Below are 22134 nucleotides of genomic sequence, written 5' to 3'. Positions count from 1 at the left end.
AAGAATGGGAAGGGGGGGGGGCGAACATCAGAGGAAGACGATGGTAAGGTGAAAGAAGGAAATGGGAGTCGGGCTGGTAAAGGAAAATGGTGGAGGGGTGTAATTATCGGAAGTTCGAGAAGGCTCTGTCACTTTATCTGCAAACCTGCACATCAGCTCCCTCCGGTGCCTCTTCTCCTTCCCTTTCTTCCAGGGCCTTCTGTCAGAATCCTATCAGATTCTTCCTTCTCCAGTCCTTTAACCAACCGCCCTCCAGCTCTTTGCTTCACCACTCCCCTCTCCTGATTTCACCTGATTGATTCCATTTACCTCTTCCTCTCCTCCCCCATTTGTAACGCTAACATTTAATGACTTACTTCCAGTCCAGAAGACGGGTCTCGACCCGAAACGTCGTCTATACTCAGGCAGTAGTGATAGGAGACTCTATAGTAGGGGTCAGACAGGTGATTCTGTGGACGAAGGAAAGAAACGCGGATGGTAGTTTGCCTCCCAGGCGCCAGGGTCCGGGATGTTTCTGATCGCGTCCAAGATATCCTGCAGTGGGAGGGAGAACAGCCAGAGGTCGTGGTACATATTGGTACCAATGACATAGGTAGGAAAAGGGAAGATATCCTGAAAAAAGACTATAGGAAGTTTGGATGCAAATAGAGAAGAAGTACACCAAAGGTAGTAATCTTGGGATTTCTGCCTGTGCCACGCAACAGTGAGAATAGGAATAGAATGAGGTGAATGATAGATGCGTGGCTGAAGCATTGAAGCAGGGGGCAGGGATTCAGATTTCTGGATCATTCGGACTTCTTTTGGGGCAGGTGTGACCTGTACAAAAAAGCATGGGCGGCACTTGAATCCCGGGGAACCAATATCCTGGCGGGGAGGTTTGCAAAGGCGACTGGGGAGAGTGTAAAATAGAATTGCTTGGGGTGGGAACAGAACTGAAGAGACTGGGGAAGAGGAGGTTGGCTCAAAAATAGAAAAAGCATGTAGATAGTGCGAGAGGAAGGATACGCAGCTGAGAGAGAAGGGACGCGCTCAGACCGACGCTTTGAGATGTGCCTATTCTAATGCAAGGAGTGTTGTGAACAAAGCGGATGAGCTTAGAGCGTGGATCGGCACTTAGAGATATGATGTGGTGGCCATTACAGAAACTTGGATGGCTCAGGCACAGGAACGGTTACTTCAAGTGCCGGGTTTCAGATATTTCAGAAAGGATAGGGAGGGAGGCAAAAGAGGTGGAGGTGTGGTACCATTGATCAGAGTGTTTTGGCTGCAGAAAAAGTCGACGCCATGCAGTGATTGTCTACGGAGTCTCTGTGGGTGGAGGTTAGGAACAGCAAGGGGTCAATAACTTTACTGGGTGTTTTTATAGGCCGCCCAATAGTAACAGGTATATGGAGGAGCAGATAGGGAAACAGTTCCTAGAAAGGTGTAGTGATAACAGAAACACGAGGAAATCGGCAGACGCTGGAAATTTAAGCAGGAGAAGGGGGTCATCGTTGGGGGTGGGAGCAGCCTCCAACTGTGCCTCCACACATGCTTCGATTGTGACTCCCGTCTCCCCTTCCACCACCAGCACTCTACAATCCCCTTTAGCTCAGATCCCACCGTTAACCGCTACAACCTCAGAGGCTCCATCTTCCTCTCACCCCAACCCTCCCTTCTCCAATGACTCAACCAGCCTCCATCCCCCTCCCTCCTCTGATCCCGGCTCTCATCCGTGCCGGGTCTTTGCCATCCCCTCCGACATTCCACTCTCTGAGGCAGAGCGCTCTGTCCTCAGTAAGGGCCTCGCCTTTGTTCCCCTTCACCCACACCTTAGCAAGTTCAGCGTACTCCATGACGCGGAACTCTTCTTCCGCCGGCTCCGTATCCGAGCATACATCTTTTGCAAGGACTCTCCCACCCCCACCGATGACCCCTTCTCCCGTCTTCAACCCCCCTCCTCTTCATGGACACCCCGCTCTGGTCTTCTGCCTGCTCTGGATCTCTTTATTGCTAACTGCCGACGGGACATCAACCTTTTCGACTTCACCACTTCACTACACCTTGTTCCAATTTCAACCTCACTCCTTCCGAACACTCTGCTCTCCTCTCCCTCTGCACCAATCCTAATCTTACTATAAAACCCGCTGACAAGTGGGGCGCTGTTGCGGTCTAGCGTACTGACCTCTACCTGGCCGAGGCACAGCGACAACTCGCTGATACCTCCTCTTATTTACCCCTCGATTATGACCTCACTAAGGAGCACCAGGCCACTGTCTCCCACACTATTACCAACCTTATCAACTCTGGTATTCTCCCATCTACTGCCATCAACCTTATAGTTCCCACACCCCTCACTTCCCGTTTCTACCTCCTAGCCAAGATCCACAAACCTGCCTATCCAGGTAGACCCACTGTCTCAGCTTGCTCCTGCCTCACCGAACTAATTTCTGCATACCTCGACACTGTTGTATCCCCCTTTGTTCAATCCTTCCCCACCTATGCTCGTGATACTTCTCACACTCTGAATTTTTTCAGTCATTTTAAGTTCCCTCGCCCCCACCGGCTTATTTTCACCATGGACGTCCAGTCCCTATATACCTCCATCCCCCACCAGGAAGGTCTCAAAACTCTCCGCTCCTTTGTGGATTGCAGACCTAACCAATTCCCCTCTACCACCACTCTCCTCCATCTAGCAGAATTAGTTCTTACTCTCAATAATTTGACTTTTGACTCCTCCCACTTCCTCCAAATCAAGGGTGTAGCTATGGGCACCGGTATTGGTCCCAGCTATGCCTGCCTTTTTGTTGGCTTTGTGGAACAGTCAATGTTCCAAGTCTATATGGGTATCCGTCCCCCTCTTTTCCTTCGCTACATCGGCGACTGCATTGGCGCTGCCTCCTGCACGCATGCTGAGCTCGTTGACTTCATTAACTTTGCCTCCAACTTTCACCCTGCCCTCAAATTTACCTGTTCCATTTCCGAGACCTCCCTCCCCTTTTTGATTTTCTGTCTCTATCTCTGGAGACGGCTTATCTATTGATATCTACTATAAGCATACGGACTCTCACAGCTACCTGGACTATTCCTCTTCCCACCCTGTAACCTGCAAAAGTGCTATCCTCTTCTAGCAATTCCTCCGTCTCCGTCACATCTGCTCTCAGGATGAGGCTTTTCATTCCAGGACGAAGGAGAATTCTTCCTTTCTTACAGAAAGTGCCTTCCCTTCCTCCACCATCAACTCTGCTCTCAAACGCATCTCTCCCATTTCACGCACATGTGCTCTCACACCATCCTCTCGTCACCCCACTTGGGATAGGGTTCCACTTGTCCTCACCTACAACCACACCAGCCTCCGGGTCCGACATATAATCCTCCGTAACTTCCGACACTTCCAACGGGATCCCACTAACAAGCACATCTTTCCCTCCTGCCCTACTCTTTCTGCTTTCCGCAGGGATCGCTCCCTACGGAGCTCCCTTGGCCAGTCGTCGTCGTCCCCCCCTCCCCCCATCCTTTCCCACCGACCACCCTCCTGGCACTTATCCTTAAAGGCGGAACAAGTGCTACACCTCACCTTACACTTCCTCCCTCACCACCATTCAGGGCCCCAGACAGTCCTTCCAGGTGAGGCGACACTTCACCTGTGAGTCGGCTGGTGTGGTATACTGCGTCCGGTGCTCCCGGTGTGGCCTTTTATATATTGGTGAGACCCGACGCGACTGGGAGACCGTTTCGCTGAACACCTGCGCTCTGTCCGCCAGAGAAAGCAGGATCTCCCAGTGGCCACACATTTTAATTCCAGGTCCCATTCCCATTCTGATATGTCTATCCATGACTTCTCTACTGTCAAGATGAAGTCACATTGAGGTTGGAAGAATAACACTTTATTTTCTGTCTGGGTAGTCTTAAACCTGATGGCATGAACAATGATTTTTCTAACTTCCCTTAATGCTCCTTTTTCCCTTCTTGCCCCATCTCATATTTACTTACTTATTTCCCCCTTTTTTCTGTCTCTCTCTGGCCCCCTCACAGTCAGTCCTTGCCTGTTCTCCATCTCCCTCTGGTGCTTCCCTCCCCCTTTCTTTCCCTATGCCTCCCGTCCCATGATCCTTTCCCTTCTCCAGTTCTGTATCCCTTTTGCCAATCATCTTTCCAGCTCTCAGCTTCACCACTCCCCCTCCTGTCTTCTCCTATCATTTCGGATTTCCCCCTCCCCCTCCTACATTCAAATATTTTACTAGCATTTCTTTCAGATAGTCCTGACGAAGCGTCTCGGCCCAAAATGTCGACTGTACTTCTTCCTGTAGATATTGTCTGGCCTGCTGCGTTCTACCAGCATTTTGTGTGTGTTGCTTGAATTTCCAGCATCAGCAAATTTCCTCGAGTTTACAGAACTCCAGGTGGGGTCTGAACAGGGTCCTATATGGCTGCAAGGTTACTTCTCGGCTATTAAATTCAATACCACGATTGCTTATGGCTAATACACTGTACACCTTCTTAACCACTGAGTCAACCTGTGCAGCTTTGAGCGTCCTATGGACTCGGACCCCAAAATCCCTCTGATACTCCACACTGCCAAGAGTCTTACCATTAATACTATATTCTGCCATCATATTTGACCTACCAAAATGAACCACCTCACACTTATCTGGATTGAACTCCACCTGCCACTTCTCAGCCCAGTTTTGCATCCTATCAATGTCCTGCTGTAACCTCTGGCATCCCTCCACACTATCCACAACAACTCCAACCTTAGTGATATCAGCAAATTTACTAACCCGTCCCTCCACTTCCTTTATAAAGGTCATTTATAAAAATCACGAAGAGTAAGGGTCCCAGCATAGATCCCTGAGGCACTCCACCGGTGACCGACTTCCATGGAAAATATGACCCGTCTACAACCACTCTTTGCCTTCTGTGGGCAAAAAACAACGTCCCCTTGGATCCCATGCCTCCTTACTTTCTAAATAAGCCTTGGATGGGGTACCTTATAAAATGCTTTGCTGAAATTCATATACACTACATCTACTGCTCTTTCTTCATCAATATGTTTAGACACATCCTCAAAAAATTGAATCAGGCTCGTAAGGTACGACCTGCTTTTGACAAAGCTGTGATAACTATCCCTAATCATATTATACCTCTCCAAATGTTTATAAATCCTGCCTCTCAGGATCTTCTCTATCAACTTAGCAACCACTGAGGTAAGACTCACTGGTCTATAATTTCCAGGTCCATCTGTACTCCCTTTCTTAAATAAAGGAACAACATTCGCAACCTTCCAATCCTCCGGAACCTCTCCCGTCGCCAGTGCTGATACAAAGATCATCGCCAGAGGCTCAGCAATTTCCTCACTCGCCTCCTGCAGTATCCTGGGGTACTTTCCATCCGGGCCTGGCGACTTATCCAACTTTATGTTTTCCAAAAGCTCCAGCACATCCACTTTCTTAATATCTACGTGCTTAACCTTTTCAATCTGCTGCAAGTCGTTACTATTATCACCAAGAGCCTTTTCGATAGTGAATACTGAAGTAAAGTATTCATTAAGTACCTCTGCTATTTTCTCCGGTTCCATACACACTTCCCCACTGTCACATTTGATAGATCCTTTTCTTTCACGTCTTATCCTCCTGCTCTTCACATACTTGTAGAATGCCTTGGGGTTTTCCTTAATCCTGCCCGCCAAGGACTTCTCATGGCCTCTTCTGGCTCTCCTAAATTCCTTCTTAAGCTGCTTCCTGTCAGCCTTATAATCTTCTAGATCTCTAACATTATCTAGCTCTCTGAACCTTTCGTAAGTTCTTCTTTTCTTCTTGACTAGATTTATTACAGCCTTTGAACACCACGGTTCCTGTACCCTACCATAACTTGCCTGTCTCATTGGAACATACCTGTACAGAACTCTACACAAATATTCCCTGAACACTTGCCACATTTCTTCTGTACTTTTCCATGAGAACATCTGTTTCCAGTTTAAGCTTCCAATTTTCCTGTCTGATGGCTTCATTATTCCCCTTACACCAATTAAACGCTTTTCTAAATTGTCTGTTCCTATCTCTCTCCAATGTTATGGTAAAGGAGATAGAATTATGATCACTATCTCCAAAACTCTCTCCACACTGAGAGATCTGACACTTGACCAAGTTTATTTCCCAAAACCAAATCAAATCCTTGTAAGCTTATCTCTCTTCTCCTCCGGTAGGTTTATCTACACATTGTGTCAAGAAACCTTCCTGAACAGACCTAACAAACTCCACCCCATCGAAACCCCTCGCTCTAGGGAGATGCCAATCGATACTTAGGAAATTAAAATCTCCCATCACGACAACTCTGTTATTGTTACACCTTTCCAGGATGTATCCTTATCTGTTACTATTGAGCGGCCTATAAAAAACACCCAGTAAAGTTATTGACACCTTCCGGTTTCTAATCTCCACCCACAGAGACTCCGCAGACAATCCCTTCATGACTTCTACGTTTCCTGCAGCCGTGACACTATCTCTGATCAACAGTACCACGCCCGCACCTCTTTTGCCTCCCTCCCTGTCCTTCCATGTAAAAACTTGTAAAAACTTGAAGTAACTATTCCTGTCCCTGAGCCATCCAAATCTCTGTAATGGCCACCACATCATATCTCCAAGTACTGATCCACGCTGTGAGCTCATCCGCTTTGTACATAACACTCCTTGCGTTAGAATATCCATCTCAAACCTTCGGTCCCTTCTCTATCACCTACCTATCCTCCTTCACACTCTGTCTCCGATCTTTCTCTATTTGAAAGCCAGACGCCTCTTCCCCAGTTTGGCACCTGAGAACATTTTTATCACATACAAACCTTTGATTTCTGTCTATACCAGCAGTTCTCGCAAGAACCTTTTTCCCCCTCCCCCTCACAATCTGCTCTAACACACTGGTTCCCCTCCCCCTGCAAATCTAGTTTAAACACCGCCAGAGCAGCACTAGCTAACCTACCCGCAAGGATGTTATTCCCCTTCCAGTTCAGGTGCAAACCATCCCGTCGGAACAGGTCCCACCTTCCCTGGAAGGAAGCCCAATTGGCCAGAATATTTAAGCCCTCCCTCCTGCTCCATCTCCTTAGCCACGTATTTAGCTGTATTATCTTCCTATTTCTAGCCTCACTAGCACGTGGCACGGGGAACAATCCTGAGATTACAACCCTGGAGGTCCTGCCCTTGAACTTTGCACCTCACTCCCTGAACTCTGTTTGGAGGATCCCCCCCCCCTCCTTCCTATCCACATCGTTGGTCCCCACTTGGACCACGACATCTGGCTGCTCACCCTCCCTCTTGAGAATACTGAGAACTCGATCCGAGACATCGTGGACCCTGGCACCAGGGAGGCAACAGACCATCCGAGATTATCGATCTCTCCCACAGAACCTCTTATCTGTCCCCCTAACTATCGTAACCCCTATCACTACTGCTCTTCTCTTTTCCCTCCTTCCTTTCTGAGCTGAGTGTCTAGTCTCGGTGCCAGAAACGCGGCCACTACAACTTGTCCCTGGTAGGTCGGCTCCACCAACAGTATCCAAAACGGTATACTTATTGTTGATGGGAACGGCCACTGGAGTGATCTGCTCTTCCTGCCTATTCCCCTTCCCTGTCCTGAGTCATCCAGCTACCTGCCTCCTGACTTTTAGGGGTGACTATATCTCTGAAACTCCTGTCTATTTCTGCTTCTGCCTCGCAAATGATCAGAAGTTCATCCAGGTCCAGCCCCAGTTCCCTAACTCGGTTTGTCAGGAGCTGCAGCTGGATGCACCTTTTACATGTGTAGTCATCAGGGACAATTCAGCTCGCCCTGACTCCCTAAATACTGAAAACGGAGCACTCGACTGCCCTAACTGCTGCCTCCATTACCTACTTCTAAGCTAATTAGATTAATTAAAGGACTTTACGCAGCCTTACCTCACTGGGAGCAAGCTCGTCCTCAGCCTCTGCTCACTCATTCCCACTGTAACAGCGGTATATACATACAGCGACCAGTATCTCTCAGACTCACTCTCTCCGGAGTATATAAATAAACTGACCAGTGTCTCTCAGACTCACTCTCTCAGGAGTATATAAATAAACTGACCAGTGTCTCTCAGACTCACTCTCTCAAGAGTATATAAATAAACTGATCAGTGTCTCTCAGTCCTCCTCTCACAGGGACATATTTATACACTCAACACGTACAAACAAGCTCGATGAACTCAGCAGGTTGGGCAGCATCCATTGAAATGAGCGGTCAACGTTTCGGGCCGAGACCATTCATCAAGACTGAAGAACGAGGGGGCAGGGGCCCTATAAAGAAGTTGGGGGAGGGTGGAAGGTGCCAGGTGAAAAGCCAATCAGAGGAAAGATCAAGAGGTGGGGGAGGGGAAGCAGGAAGGGGATAGGCAGGAGAGGTGAAGAAGGAATGTAAGGGGAAAGCACTATGGGTAGTAGAAGAAGGCAGAGTCATGAGGGAGGTGATAGCCAGCTAGAAGAGGAGGCAGAGTGAAAGTGGGATGGGGGAAGGGAGAGGGAGGGCTTTCTGTCCACTCTCTCAGGGTCATATCCATAAACTGGCCTGTTTCTGTCAGCCCCACACTCTCAGGGGTACTCAATGGTTTGGCGTATTTTACCCATGAACCACTGTGTCGAATCCATTACTTCTTGTAGGATTTTCGGTTCAATTCCATTGCTGTTTCCGTAGCAAGCCGTGATGCAGCCAGTCAACACAGTCTCTACTACACACCAGATTTCTGAAAGAGTAGCTACAGAGATCGTGGAGGCATCACTGGTGTCCTTTGTGAACTACTCGAATCTGAAATGGTTCCTGCAGACTGGAAATTACAAATGTCACGCCACTCCTTGAGGAAGGAGGGAGGCAAAAATAGGAAAGTGTCGGCCAATTATTCTTACTTCATGGTTAGGAAAATGTTGGAGTATGAGGTATCCGGATACATGTTAAAATAGGGCAAAGTCTGCATAGGTTCCGTAATGGGAAACCGGTTGCAATTTTGAGGATATAACAATCAGCATCAACAAAGGAGAGTCAGTGGATATGGCTTACTTGTTTTTCAGAGGGTATTTGACAAGGTGCTGCACATGAGGCTGCTTAATGAGATAAGGGCTGGTTGATTTTCAGGAAAGATGCTACCATGGAGAGTTTACAAAACTCTAGTTAGTCTGTAATTAACTCTGGTGGCTCCATCAGAGGAAAGACATCGAGGCTTTGCGAAGGATACAGTCGGCGCTAACCAGGATGCCTCCTGGATTAGAGAGAATGCACTATACTGAGAGTTTTGACAAACTGGGGTTGTTTTCTCTGGAGTGGGAAAGGCTAAGAGTAGATCTGCTGAATTTTATACAATTTATGAGAGACATTGATATACCAGACAGACAATATTTTCCTCACGGTTGAAATGTCAAATAACAGAGGGCACATTTTAAAGGTGAGATGGGGGTAATTCCAAAGGACATGTGAGGTGCAGGGTTTTTTTTTTACACAGACTGCTGGTGTGGGGTGGTGATAGAGGCAGATTCATTGTGAACCTTTAAGAGATGTTAAGATAGGCAAGGTTACGGTGTGGAAAAAGGTTTCGGGGGATATTTTATTTCTGCAAAAAGATGCATGTGTCTGGAAGCACTGCGGAGCGTGGTGATTGAGGCAAATACATTCAAGACATTTAAGGGACTATCAGATAGGCAAAGGGATGGCAGAAAAGACGGGGTTTAGGCTGTGTTGTGTTCAAGACGTGGACAGCGTTTGGGAGCGCGGGGCGGACGGGAAGAAAGAGCGGTAGCGAGAGCGAGGAAAGAGTGGGGGCGGGAACAATGAAAGTGTGAGGGGGACAGGGGCGAGGAAAGCGCGGTATCAGCGTGGGTGCTGTGGGGGTTACGAGATCCTGGGTAGCAAACCTTCCTCCGCCTCAGCTGTGCCTCTGCGAGAAGCTCTGGATTGCTGTGGGTGATGGGGTTCCCGAGCAAACTCAAATCAAGTCCAACACAAATCAAGTTACAGCAGTTTATTGATTTCATCATAATAATAGTCATCCGTTAGTCTCAAGAGACCATGGATTTGCGCCTTGGAAGATTTCTTTTCCAGGGATTTTTGATGGGAGACCTGGCTGCAAGCCGTCCCCTCTCCACGCCACCGATGTTGTCCAAGGGACGGGCACTAGGCCCCGGTGCCACAGAGCAATGTGTTAACTGCGTTGCTCAAGGGCTCCAACACGCTGCCTCAGCTGAGGCTCGAACCAGTGACCTTCAGGTTACCAGTCTGATGCCTTGTCCACTAGGCCACGCGCCAACAAACATGACAAATGTAAATGTAAATTAAACAACGTGTAACCTGCTAACTTGCGGGAATAAATAAGCTGTTCCTGATTCACTCAGAGTCACACACAATTAACTGACCAGTGACAATGAGTAACAGATTGAATAACCAGTCCCGTTTCTCACCATCACTCCGCTTCAGGAAACCGATGATTATAAAATCACATTTCAGGACAGTGTCCGAGATCGCTGCAGTTCCAGGGTCGCTACCAAGGTACTTATCCATTTAACATCATTATGTCGGACAGACTACTAAATGTATTGTCCTCAGCATAGTGAGAAAAAGTGTTCTCTCTCAGGATATTCCCACCCCAGACATTGGTGTCCCAGACTGAGCCCCGCCTCTTCTATCGGTGTATTTCCCCAAAGCCTCACTTAAATGAACTCTCGGACCGGGACATCCAGCAGAAATAGTGCCGCTGGTCACAAAGCGGAATTACATGCCTGCGGAAACACCTCCAACATCAGAGAGTGCTTGGTTGGAAACGTGACCCGTTAGAACCATTGGGAATTAAATCTGAAGCATTGTCGTTAAAGGGGATGGTGAGGAATCGACCAAAATGTCCCCATCCCTTGGGTGGGGTTGTTCACTCATTCAGATGTTCACAGGTTCACTGTCAGTCCAGGTCTGAGTTCCTGCAGAGACTTCAGTTCCATCTCCCCAGTCTCACTGAAGTGATTTCTCCACAGCCTGAAACAGAGGGAAGAATACAGGGAAATAAACAAATGATAAAACAGTGACTGTAACAACGGACTGGGGTTAATATTTCAACAACGCTGACAAACAAATATCACCGGTGAACCCGCGGATCCACTGATATTTTATCATACTGAGCATTAACAAGAATACTCACTCAATATAGGCCAGACTTGGGACGGTCAGTATGAGGCGACGGAGAGCAGGGACAGATCGGTCCGTAAGCGAGTTTAATCTCAGGTCCAGCTCCGTCAGTGCTTGGTTTGTACTGAGAGCCGAGACAAGATCCTCAGCACCAGAATCTGTGAGACCAACTTTCCACAGCCTGGAGATGAGAGAAAGTGAGGGTGAAGGACACAGAGGGACAGGAGACAATACAAATCCCCAGTGTTTATCTGTAACACAATTACTGATCAATCTCAAATGTCCGACACGCAGTGACTGTAAACACAATCTCCCAGAGTCTGGTACTTACCACAGTTTCTGTATTTTACACTCCGGGTTTCCAAGAGCCTCAGACACCAGTTTCACTCCTGAATCTTTCAGTTTATTATTACTCAGGTTCAGCTCTGTCAGTGTACAGTTTGCACTGAGAGTGGAGGCGAGATCCTCGGCACCAGAAACTGTGAGGCCAACATCGTTCAGCCTGGGGTTGAGAGAGGGTGAGAGTGAAGGACACCCAGACAGGAGACATCAGAAATTCCCAGTGTTTAGCAGTAACACAATTACTGATCAGCTTGATGTTCAATTTCTGACACCCAGTAACTGTAACCACAATCTCCCAGTCAGGTACTTACCGCAGTTTCTGTATTTTACACTCCGGGTTCCTCAGAGCCGCAGACACCAGTTTCACTCCTGAATCCCCCAGGTCATTACCCCCAAGACTAAACACAAAGAGAAAAACTAATGAACAAAGAGATTGAAACCGTGGGTATGAGGGAACATCTGTCATTCGGATATTTCTGGAAACATGAATCGCTTCAGTATATCACTGATTGGGATACCCACTACTGTCAAAATTCACTACCGAATGTCAGTAATTTACTGTCAATGTGACACTGTAATTTCCCATATTCTGTCTCTTTCCCCAACAGTTAGAATAGTGTTCCTGATGTGAGATTGTCGGAAGGGCCAGGGTTGAAGGGTGAGAGATCGTCCCTCTGAGAGGAAGAATTGTGGGTGGGAAAATCTCCATGGGAGATGCGCGCAGAGACCCGCACCACAGGAAAAGTGCTGGGAAAAATGATCCCCACAGGAGGAAGGGGAACGAGGAACAGGGATCCCCATAGGGTGATGGGGAAAGAGGAAGAGTGATCCCGAGAGGATGAAGGGAGATGGGGAAGAAAGATCCCACAGGATGAAGGGTGTGGGGAAGAGTGACTCTACACAACAGGAATGGAAATGGGGAGGAGAGACTCCAGAGGAGAAAGCGGAATGCGGAAGAGAGATTCCTATTGGAGGGATGAGGATGGGCAAGAGAGAACCCCACAGGAGGAAGGAAATGAGCAAGAGAGAACCCCACAGGAGGAAGGGAATGAGCAAGGGAGAACCTGACAGAGGAAGGGGATGTGGAAGTGATCCCCACAGGAGGAAGGGAATGAGCAAGGGAGAACCCGACAGAGGAAGGAGAATGCGGAAGTGATCCCCACAGGAGGAAGGGAATGAGCAAGGGAGAACCCGACAGAGGAAGGAGAATGCGGAAGTGATCCCCACATGAGGAAGGGAGAACCCGACAGAGGAAAGGGGATGGGGAAGTGATCCTCACAGGAGGAAGGGAATGAGCAAGGGAGAACCCGACAGAGGAAGGGGGATGGGGAAGTTATCCCCACAGGAGGAAGGAAATGAGCAAGGGAGAACCCGACAGAGGAAAGGGGATGGGGAAGTGATCCCCACAGGAGGAAGGGAATGAGCAAGGGAGAACCCGACAGAGGAAAGGGGATGGGGAAGTGATCCCGACAGGAGGAAGGGAATGAGCTAGGGAGAACACGACAGAGGAAAGGGGATGGGGAAGTGATCCCCACAGGAGGAAGGGAATGAGCAAGGGAGAACACGACAGAGGAAGGGGGATGGGGAAGTGATCCCCACAGGAGGAAGGGAATGAGCAAGGGAGAACCCGACAGAGGAAAGGGGATGGGGAAGTGATCCCCACAGGAGGAAGGGAATGAGCAAGGGAGAACCCGACAGAGGAAAGGAGATGGGGAAGTGATCCCGGCAGGAGGAAGGGAATGAGCAAGGGAGAACCCGACAGAGGAAGGAGAATGCGGATGTGATTCCCACATCAGGAAGGGAATGAGCAAGGGAGAACCCGACAGAGGAAAGGGGATGGGGAAGTGATCCCCACAGGAGGAAGGGAATGAGCAAGGGAGAACCCGACAGAGGAAAGGGGATGGGGAAGTGATCCCCACAGGAGGAAGGGAATGAGCAAGGGAGAACCCGACAGAGGAAGGAGAATGCGGAAGTGATCCCCACATGAGGAAGGGAATGAGCAAGGGAGAACCCGACAGACGAAGGGGGATGGGGAAGTGATCCCCACAGGAGGAAGGGAATGAGCAAGGGAGAACCCGACAGAGGAAGGAGAATGCGGAAGTGATCCCTACATGAGGAAGGTAATGAGCAAGGGAGAACCCGACAGAGGAAAGGGGATGGGGAAGTGATCCCCACAGGAGGAAGGGAATGAGCAAGGGAGAACCCGACAGAGGAAGGGGGATGGGGAAGTTATCCCCACAGGAGGAAGGGAATGAGCAAGGGAGAACACGACAGAGGAAAGGGGATGGGGAAGTGATCCCGACAGGAGGAAGGGAATGAGCAAGGGAGAACACGACAGAGGAAAGGGGATGGGGAAGTGATCCCGACAGGAGGAAGGGAATGAGCAAGGGAGAACCCGACAGAGGAAGGAGAATGCGGAAGTGATCCCCACATGAGGAAGGGAATGAGCAAGGGAGAACCGGACAGACGAAGGGGGATGGGGAAGTGATCCCCACAGGAGGAAGGAAATGAGCAAGGGAGAACCCGACAGAGGAAGGAGAATGCGGAAGTGATCCCCACATGAGGAAGGGAATGAGCAAGGGAGAACCCGACAGAGGAAAGGGGATGGGGAAGTGATCCCCACAGGAGGAAGGGAATGAGCAAGAGAGACCCCGACAGAGGAAGGGAGATGGGGAAGTTATCCCCACAGGAGGAAGGGAATGAGCAAGGGAGAACACGACAGAGGAAAGGGGATGGGGAAGTGATCCCGACAGGAGGAAGGGAATGAGCAAGGGAGAACACGACAGAGGAAAGGGGATGGGGAAGTGATCCCGACAGGAGGAAGGGAATGAGCAAGGGAGAACCCGACAGAGGAAGGAGAATGCGGAAGTGATCCCCACATGAGGAAGGGAATGAGCAAGGGAGAACCGGACAGACGAAGGGGGATGGGGAAGTGATCCCCACAGGAGGAAGGGAATGAGCAAGGGAGAACCCGACAGAGGAAGGAGAATGCGGAAGTGATCCCCACATGAGGAAGGGAATGAGCAAGGGAGAACCCGACAGAGGAAAGGGGATGGGGAAGTGATCCCCACAGGAGGAAGGGAATGAGCAAGAGAGACCCCGACAGAGGAAGGGGGATGGGGAAGTTATCCCCACAGGAGGAAGGGAATGAGCAAGGGAGAACACGACAGAGGAAAGGGGATGGGGAAGTGATCCCGACAGGAGGAAGGGAATGAGCAAGGGAGAACACGACAGAGGAAAGGGGATGGGGAAGTGATCCCGACAGGAGGAAGGGAATGAGCAAGGGAGAACACGACAGAGGAAAGGGGATGGGGAAGTGATCCCCACAGGAGGAAGGGAATGAGCAAGGGAGAACCCGACAGACGAAGGGGGATGGGGAAGTGATCCCCACAGGAGGAAGGGAATGAGCAAGGGAGAACCCGACAGAGGAAGGAGAATGCGGAAGTGATCCCCACATGAGGAAGGGAATGAGCAAGGGAGAACCCGACAGAGGAAAGGGGATGGGGAAGTGATCCCCACAGGAGGAAGGGAATGAGCAAGAGAGACCCCGACAGAGGAAGGGGGATGGGGAAGTTATCCCCACAGGAGGAAGGGAATGAGCAAGGGAGAACACGACAGAGGAAAGGGGATGGGGAAGTGATCCCCACAGGAGGAAGGGAATGAGCAAGGGAGAACACGACAGAGGAAAGGGGATGGGGAAGTGATCCCGACAGGAGGAAGGGAATGAGCAAGGGAGAACCCGACAGAGGAAGGAGAATGCGGAAGTGATCCCCACACGAGGAAGGGAATGAGCAAGGGAGAACCCGACAGAGGAAGGAGAATGCGGAAGTGATCCCCACATGAGGAAGGGAATGAGCAAGGGAGAACCCGACAGAGGAAAGGGGATGGGGAAGTGATCCCCACAGGAGGAAGGGAATGAGCAAGAGAGACCCCGACAGAGGAAGGGGGATGGGGAAGTTATCCCCACAGGAGGAAGGGAATGAGCAAGGGAGAACACGACAGAGGAAAGGGGATGGGGAAGTGATCCCGACAGGAGGAAGGGAATGAGCAAGGGAGAACACGACAGAGGAAAGGGGATGGGGAAGTGATCCCGACAGGAGGAAGGGAATGAGCAAGGGAGAACCCGACAGAGGAAGGAGAATGCGGAAGTGATCCCCACATGAGGAAGGGAATGAGCAAGGGAGAACCGGACAGACGAAGGGGGATGGGGAAGTGATCCCCACAGGAGGAAGGGAATGAGCAAGGGAGAACCCGACAGAGGAAGGAGAATGCGGAAGTGATCCCCACATGAGGAAGGGAATGAGCAAGGGAGAACCCGACAGAGGAAAGGGGATGGGGAAGTGATCCCCACAGGAGGAAGGGAATGAGCAAGAGAGACCCCGACAGAGGAAGGGGGATGGGGAAGTTATCCCCACAGGAGGAAGGGAATGAGCAATGGAGAACACGACAGAGGAAAGGGGATGGGGAAGTGATCCCGACAGGAGGAAGGGAATGAGCAAGGGAGAACACGACAGAGGAAAGGGGATGGGGAAGTGATCCCCACAGGAGGAAGGGAATGAGCAAGAGAGACCCCGACAGAGGAAGGGGGATGGGGAAGTTATCCCCACAGGAGGAAGGGAATGAGCAAGGGAGAACACGACAGAGGAAAGGGGATGGGGAAGTGATCCCGACAGGAGGAAGGAAATGAGCAAGGGAGAACACGACAGAGGAAAGGGGATGGGGAAGTGATCCCGACAGGAGGAAGGGAATGAGCAAGGGAGAACACGACAGAGGAAAGGGGAAGGGGAAGTGATCCCCACAGGCGGAAGGGAATGAGCAAGGGAGAACCCGACAGACGAAGGGGGATGGGGAAGTGATCCCCACAGGAGGAAGGGAATGAGCAAGGGAGAACCCGACAGAGGAAGGAGAATGCGGAAGTGATCCCCACATGAGGAAGGGAATGAGCAAGGGAGAACCCGACAGAGGAAAGGGGATGGGGAAGTGATCCCCACAGGAGGAAGGGAATGAGCAAGAGAGACCCCGACAGAGGAAGGGGGATGGGGAAGTTATCCCCACAGGAGGAAGGGAATGAGCAAGGGGGAACACGACAGAGGAAAGGGGATGGGGAAGTGATCCCGACAGGAGGAAGGGAATGAGCAAGGGAGAACACGACAGAGGAAAGGGGATGGGGAAGTGATCCCGACAGGAGGAAGGGAATGAGCAAGGGAGAACCCGACAGAGGAAGGAGAATGCGGAAGTGATCCCCACATGAGGAAGGGAATGAGCAAGGGAGAACCGGACAGACGAAGGGGGATGGGGAAGTGATCCCCACAGGAGGAAGGGAATGAGCAAGGGAGAACCCGACAGAGGAAGGAGAATGCGGAAGTGATCCCCACATGAGGAAGGGAATGAGCAAGGGAGAACCCGACAGAGGAAAGGGGATGGGGAAGTGATCCCCACAGGAGGAAGGGAATGAGCAAGAGAGACCCCGACAGAGGAAGGGGGATGGGGAAGTTATCCCCACAGGAGGAAGGGAATGAGCAAGGGAGAACACGACAGAGGAAAGGGGATGGGGAAGTGATCCCGACAGGAGGAAGGGAATGAGCAAGGGAGAACACGACAGAGGAAAGGGGATGGGGAAGTGATCCCGACAGGAGGAAGGGAATGAGCAAGGGAGAACACGACAGAGGAAAGGGGATGGGGATGTGATCCCCACAGGAGGAAGGGAATGAGCAAGGGAGAACCCGACAGACGAAGGGGGATGGGGAAGTGATCCCGACAGGAGGAAGGGAATGAGCAAGGGAGAACCTGACAGAGGAAGGAGAATGGGGAAATGATCCCCACAGGAAGAAGGACTTAGGGAATAAAGATTCCACTGGAGGAACCAGATGGGGAAGACAGATCCAATAGAACGAATGGGGAGAGGGAATTGAGATCCCACCGGAGGAAGGGGATTCGAGAAGAGTTCCCACAATGGTAATGGGGGTGGAGATTAGAAATATCTCAAGGGGAGGAAGACGGGGAAGAGAGCTGACAACAGGAAGGGGATGGGGAAGAGAGATCCCCACAGAGGGAAGGGAGAGGAGGAAGAGAGACCATCCACAGGGGAAAGGGGGTGGTGAAGAGAGATTCCATAGGGGGCAGGAGGACGGGGAAGAGAGAACCCACAGCAGGAATGGGGATGTGGAAGAGAGATACCACAGGGGAACGGGGATGGGAAGAGAAGCCCCCATGGCGGAAATGGGGTGGGGAAGTGAGACCCGACAGAAGTATAGGGAGAAATGAATGCACAGGAGGAATGAGACATGCAGAGAGGTCCAACAGTGGGAATGGAAGTGTGCACAGAGATCCCATAGGAGTATAGTGTTGAGAAAAGATGCTCCCACAAGAGAAGCTGATGCGGACGTAGATCGTCGGGAGAGGTTGGTCTAAACTGAGGTCCACAATCGGGAGAAATGATGCCCACGTGGTGACTGGGTATCGGGGATAGAGAAAAGTCACACAGGTGGGGTGATGGAGATAGTCTCTCACAGGGAAGGGCAGAGGAGGACAAACTCACAGCAGCATTTCTAAAGCTCTCACTGGGCAAGACAGCTCACACTCTCTTGTCAATGTGAAAATGGTGGGAAGTTCCTACACACCCGCTTACAGTTTGTGTCGGTCTAGTTGTCATTAACATTGAGAAGGAACAATGTCAATGGACGTGTCACAGGGAGCGAGAAACGCGGCCAATCCTGTGATTTACTACCATTAAGCGAATGGATGTTGTTCGTGATCTGATGGAGTCTCCAAATCCCATCAGAAAGAACCACAGAACCTTCCTGTCCCTGTGGAATTACTGACCAGTCCCCTGGTCATTAGTCACAATTTTTCGCATTCTGATTTATTCCGATTTTACCCAATTTCCTTCGCATTGAAACAACACAATGGAACAGTTTCACATTTCAGAGTGAGACAGAAATCTGGTTACCTCAACTCCTGACACTTGTGTAGCCCCGGTCCCAGCCGCTGTATTCCTTCAAAGTGAATGCGGCAGTTCCAAAAATCAAGGTGTTTTATTGTAACACAGAATCCGATGACATGAGACAGGACCGCACAGTCAATCGGGGACAGTTGCATTTCACTGAATGAAAGTTTTTTCACAGATCCCAGTGCGGCCTGAGCCAGTCCACGATTCTGAGACTCAAACAGATAGTGCAATGTGTTCAGGAGGTTACTTGTATCATCTTCACCAGCAGAGATATTTATCTGGTGTATAACCGCCTCCTTCACCCAGTCAATCACGCGGCAGGTTGTTTGTTGAGGAAATGGACCCAGAAACTCCTCCAGGCCCCAAACTGTCATTGGGTTGGAGAGTCCAGCAACAAAACGGAGAAATATCTCAAATCGCCCATCTGTGGTCTTGTGGGCTCCAGTGAGGAATTTCGGGATATCCCCGGGATGTGGATTCAGGAATAGTGCGACTGCAGCTGCAAACTCTTGGATGGTGAGGTGTGGGAATGTGTACACCACACACCGGGCAGAATCCTCTCTCTCCAAAAGCTCCATCAGGAACCCGGACAGGAACTGGGAAGGCTGCAGGTCGTAGTTAATCAAATCTCCATCTGTAAACACAATCTTCTTCTCCGACACTCCTTTGAAGCCCATCTGACCAACCCTGAGTAACACATCACGGGGGTTCTCAATCTCACGGCCGTGGTTTTTCAGGATGTTGTAAATATAGTAGGAGTACAGTTGGGTGATGGTCTTGGGAACTCGCTGCGGGTCCCTGACTCTTTGTGTGAAGAAGGGGCCCAGTGCCAGAGCAAGGATCCAGCAGTAGGAGGGGTTGTAGCTCATGGTGTACAGGATCTCGTTCTCCTTCACATGTTTGAAAACAGCTGCCGCCACAGTCTGATCTTCAAAATAACTGAAGAAATATTTCTTCCGTTCCTCACCAGAAAATCCCAGGATTTCAGCCCGGATACTGATCTCAGCGTTTTCCAATAAATGTAACGCCGTGGAACGGGTGGTCACCAGCACTGAACACCCTGGGAGCAGCTTGTGCTGGATTAAACTGTACACAATGTCAGACACCTTGCACTTGAATTCAGGATCTGTGCATGTGGACTGAGGTTCTGTGTCTCCCCGACTGTCAGCAAAATCAATTTTGTCATTGAATTCGTCCAAACCATCGAATATAAACAACAATCCCTCTGGGTTCTTCCAGACCTCTCTCAGGATATTTTCAAAGTAAGGATACGGATCCAGAATGAGTTCTGTAAGGTTTATTCTGTGGTTAATGGAGTTTAAATCCCGGAATTTGAAACTGAAGACAAACTGGAATTGTTTGTATATTTTCCCCGTGACCCAGTCATAAACAATCTTTTGTACCATTGTGGTTTTCCCGATCCCCGCGACTCCGGCCACTGTTGCCGTACTCCCAGATTCAGAGTTACACCGGGAAAAGCTGCTCTGGAACAACTGATCCGTCTGGATTTTCTCCAGCTCTCTGCCGAATTGCTGTTCTCTCCACTCCTCGTGGTCTCTGCCTCTTGCCAGCAGCTCATGTTCCACCAGTCTCCGATCTCGAACAGTAGAAATGACCGTGAGCTCAGCGTATCGATCAACCAGCTGGAAAACCTTCACCTTCTCCCTTATCAGGATCGTGTTCACTCTCAGTGTTTCAGTTTGTGCCCGCAGAGTCTCCTTGTGTTTCTGTTGAACATCTTCCATGGGAACAGACAGTGGACAAACTGTTAGATGCCTCAACGCTGATCTCAGTATTTAAGCACACAAGAGTTAGCTCAAAGCTATTGCATTAATTGGATTCATCAATGGATGTTCGTACAGTAGAGTAAATTTGATTAACAGACCCCTGACTGGCCAGAGAGGCCTGGTCTAGATAAATATCAGATCATCACATTTCCACATTAATTGTGTTGTGAAGGTGAGTATTTCCCTGGTAGTTTACTGACCCCGACTGTCCCGTACTGGACACCCTCTCACTACAGCCACAGTTATCATTGTTCCTCTGGAAGAAATGTTTAATCCCCAGTGCTGATATGGTGCGTGGGGATATGGAGAAAAGGGTAGTGGGCATTCTGTCAAAGGAGAATCACAGCTCCCCCTCCCACCATTACTGATCCAGCGTACAAAGTGTATTTGTTGATCAGCATGTGCACTGTGATCAACAAAGTGTAATCCAAAGATCAAGGGTGATTGGGAGAGAAAATGTCAATGTCTTATTCAGGAGATTGAGACAGTCAGCATTTTGACACATCCCTCCCCCTCCCCCCCCACCCCAATCCATCCTCACAGTCGCTGCTCAGCTCACTGAGTTCTTCCAGAAAATGGTTTGAGACGGCGGATCTGCAGTCTCGTGTCTCTGAAAGAGTATGTGTTGTAAATACTCAACAGATTCAAGTTTCAAGATACGCAATTGTAGAGGAGAAGGAAATAATTATTATTCCGGATCTGATGCAGCACAAAAACTCAGATAAAGAACGCAATGAAAAACACAATAAATATAAATGCGCTCGATACTCTGAACTCGGGTGGTTTTGACAGACAATTTTCAAACCGTGCTGGTGTTGGGGTGGGGTTTGTTATTTATAGAGGGGAGGCTTAGTCATTGGAGGTGTTGATGAGTCTTACTGCTTGAGGAAAGTAACTGATTTTGAGTCTGGTGGTCCTGCTGTGGATGCTATGTAGCTTCCTCCCTCATGGGAGAGGGGCGAACAGCTCACAGGCAGGATAGGTGGGATCCTTCCTGAAGCCCCTGTCCCTTTACCGGAGCCTTTCTGTTTATACGTCCCAGATGGAAGGTAGGCTGGGGATGCCGGTGATGCGTTGGACAGTTTTGACTACCGGTTGTGGAGCCTTCCAGTCCACCACAGTTATGCAATATGTTCGTCTGCCCTCTGCAGCACAGCTGTAGAAGGACGGGAGTTCAGATGTGAGTACAGGTCAGACAACGTCTGTGGAAAGGGGAGACAGGGGAGATGCTACTGGTCTGTGACTTTAAATACAAGTTTGAAAACCATGCCGATTACAGGTCGGGTACTGAAGAAGAGAGCAGAGACCGAGGAATTTCGGTAGCAGGTGGTTCAGGATTTCAGCTGTCACAGGACCTGCATAGAACACAGAACAGCACAGGAATAGGCCCTTCGGCCCACAGCATTGGTGCCAGCATGATACCACATTAAACTGTGATGTTTGAACATTCTCCTCATTTCGATAACAGTCTGCACTATTATTCCTTTCACCAAAATGCGTTTTCCAACACAGTATTCCATCTGCCACATTTTGCCCATTTTCCAATTTCTTTAAGTCTTGCTGCAATCGCATTGCTTCCTCAGCACTAACTACCCCTTCAGCTATCTCAGTATCGTCAACAAAGTTTGCCACAAAGCCATCAATTCCATTATCTAAATCATTGACAAACAATGTGAAAAGTAGCTCCAAATACCTCGAAACCTGAACATTAATAATTGAATTGAATTGACTTTATTTCTTACATCCTTCACATACACGAGGAGTAAAAATCTTTACATTACGTCTCCATCTGAATGTGCAATGTGCAATCATAGTAATTTAAAATAATGTACAGACTCCAACAGTTTCCCAATCACTCAGGTTAGGCTAACTGGTCTACAATTTCACAAACAAGAGGAAATCTGCAGA

General features: G+C 49.6%; 1 protein-coding gene and 1 pseudogene across 1 annotated transcript in view; one reads left to right on the top strand and one right to left on the bottom strand.

Annotated features, from left to right (window-relative positions):
- The window catches only part of LOC140723378 (uncharacterized), a 425409-nt pseudogene that overhangs the window by 351091 nt on the left and 52184 nt on the right, over positions 1–22134 (top strand).
- Positions 10012–22134, bottom strand: part of LOC140723393 (NACHT, LRR and PYD domains-containing protein 3-like) — a 28513-nt gene continuing 16390 nt past the window's right edge. Inside the window, exons 7-11 of the mRNA XM_073037975.1 lie at positions 18437–20177; positions 11802–11888; positions 11480–11650; positions 11162–11329; positions 10012–10998 (exon numbers count right to left, since the gene is read on the bottom strand). Coding sequence (XP_072894076.1) covers positions 10911–10998; positions 11162–11329; positions 11480–11650; positions 11802–11888; positions 18437–20177 — 2255 coding nt within the window. The 3' untranslated portion in view covers positions 10012–10910. The remainder of the gene's footprint in view (positions 10999–11161; positions 11330–11479; positions 11651–11801; positions 11889–18436; positions 20178–22134) is intronic.

Source organism: Hemitrygon akajei, unplaced genomic scaffold, assembly GCF_048418815.1.
Source record: "Hemitrygon akajei unplaced genomic scaffold, sHemAka1.3 Scf000111, whole genome shotgun sequence".
Classification (NCBI taxonomy): domain Eukaryota; kingdom Metazoa; phylum Chordata; class Chondrichthyes; order Myliobatiformes; family Dasyatidae; genus Hemitrygon; species Hemitrygon akajei.
The sequence above is the reverse complement of the archived record's forward strand: the minus strand, read 5'-3'. Positions and strand labels throughout refer to the sequence as shown.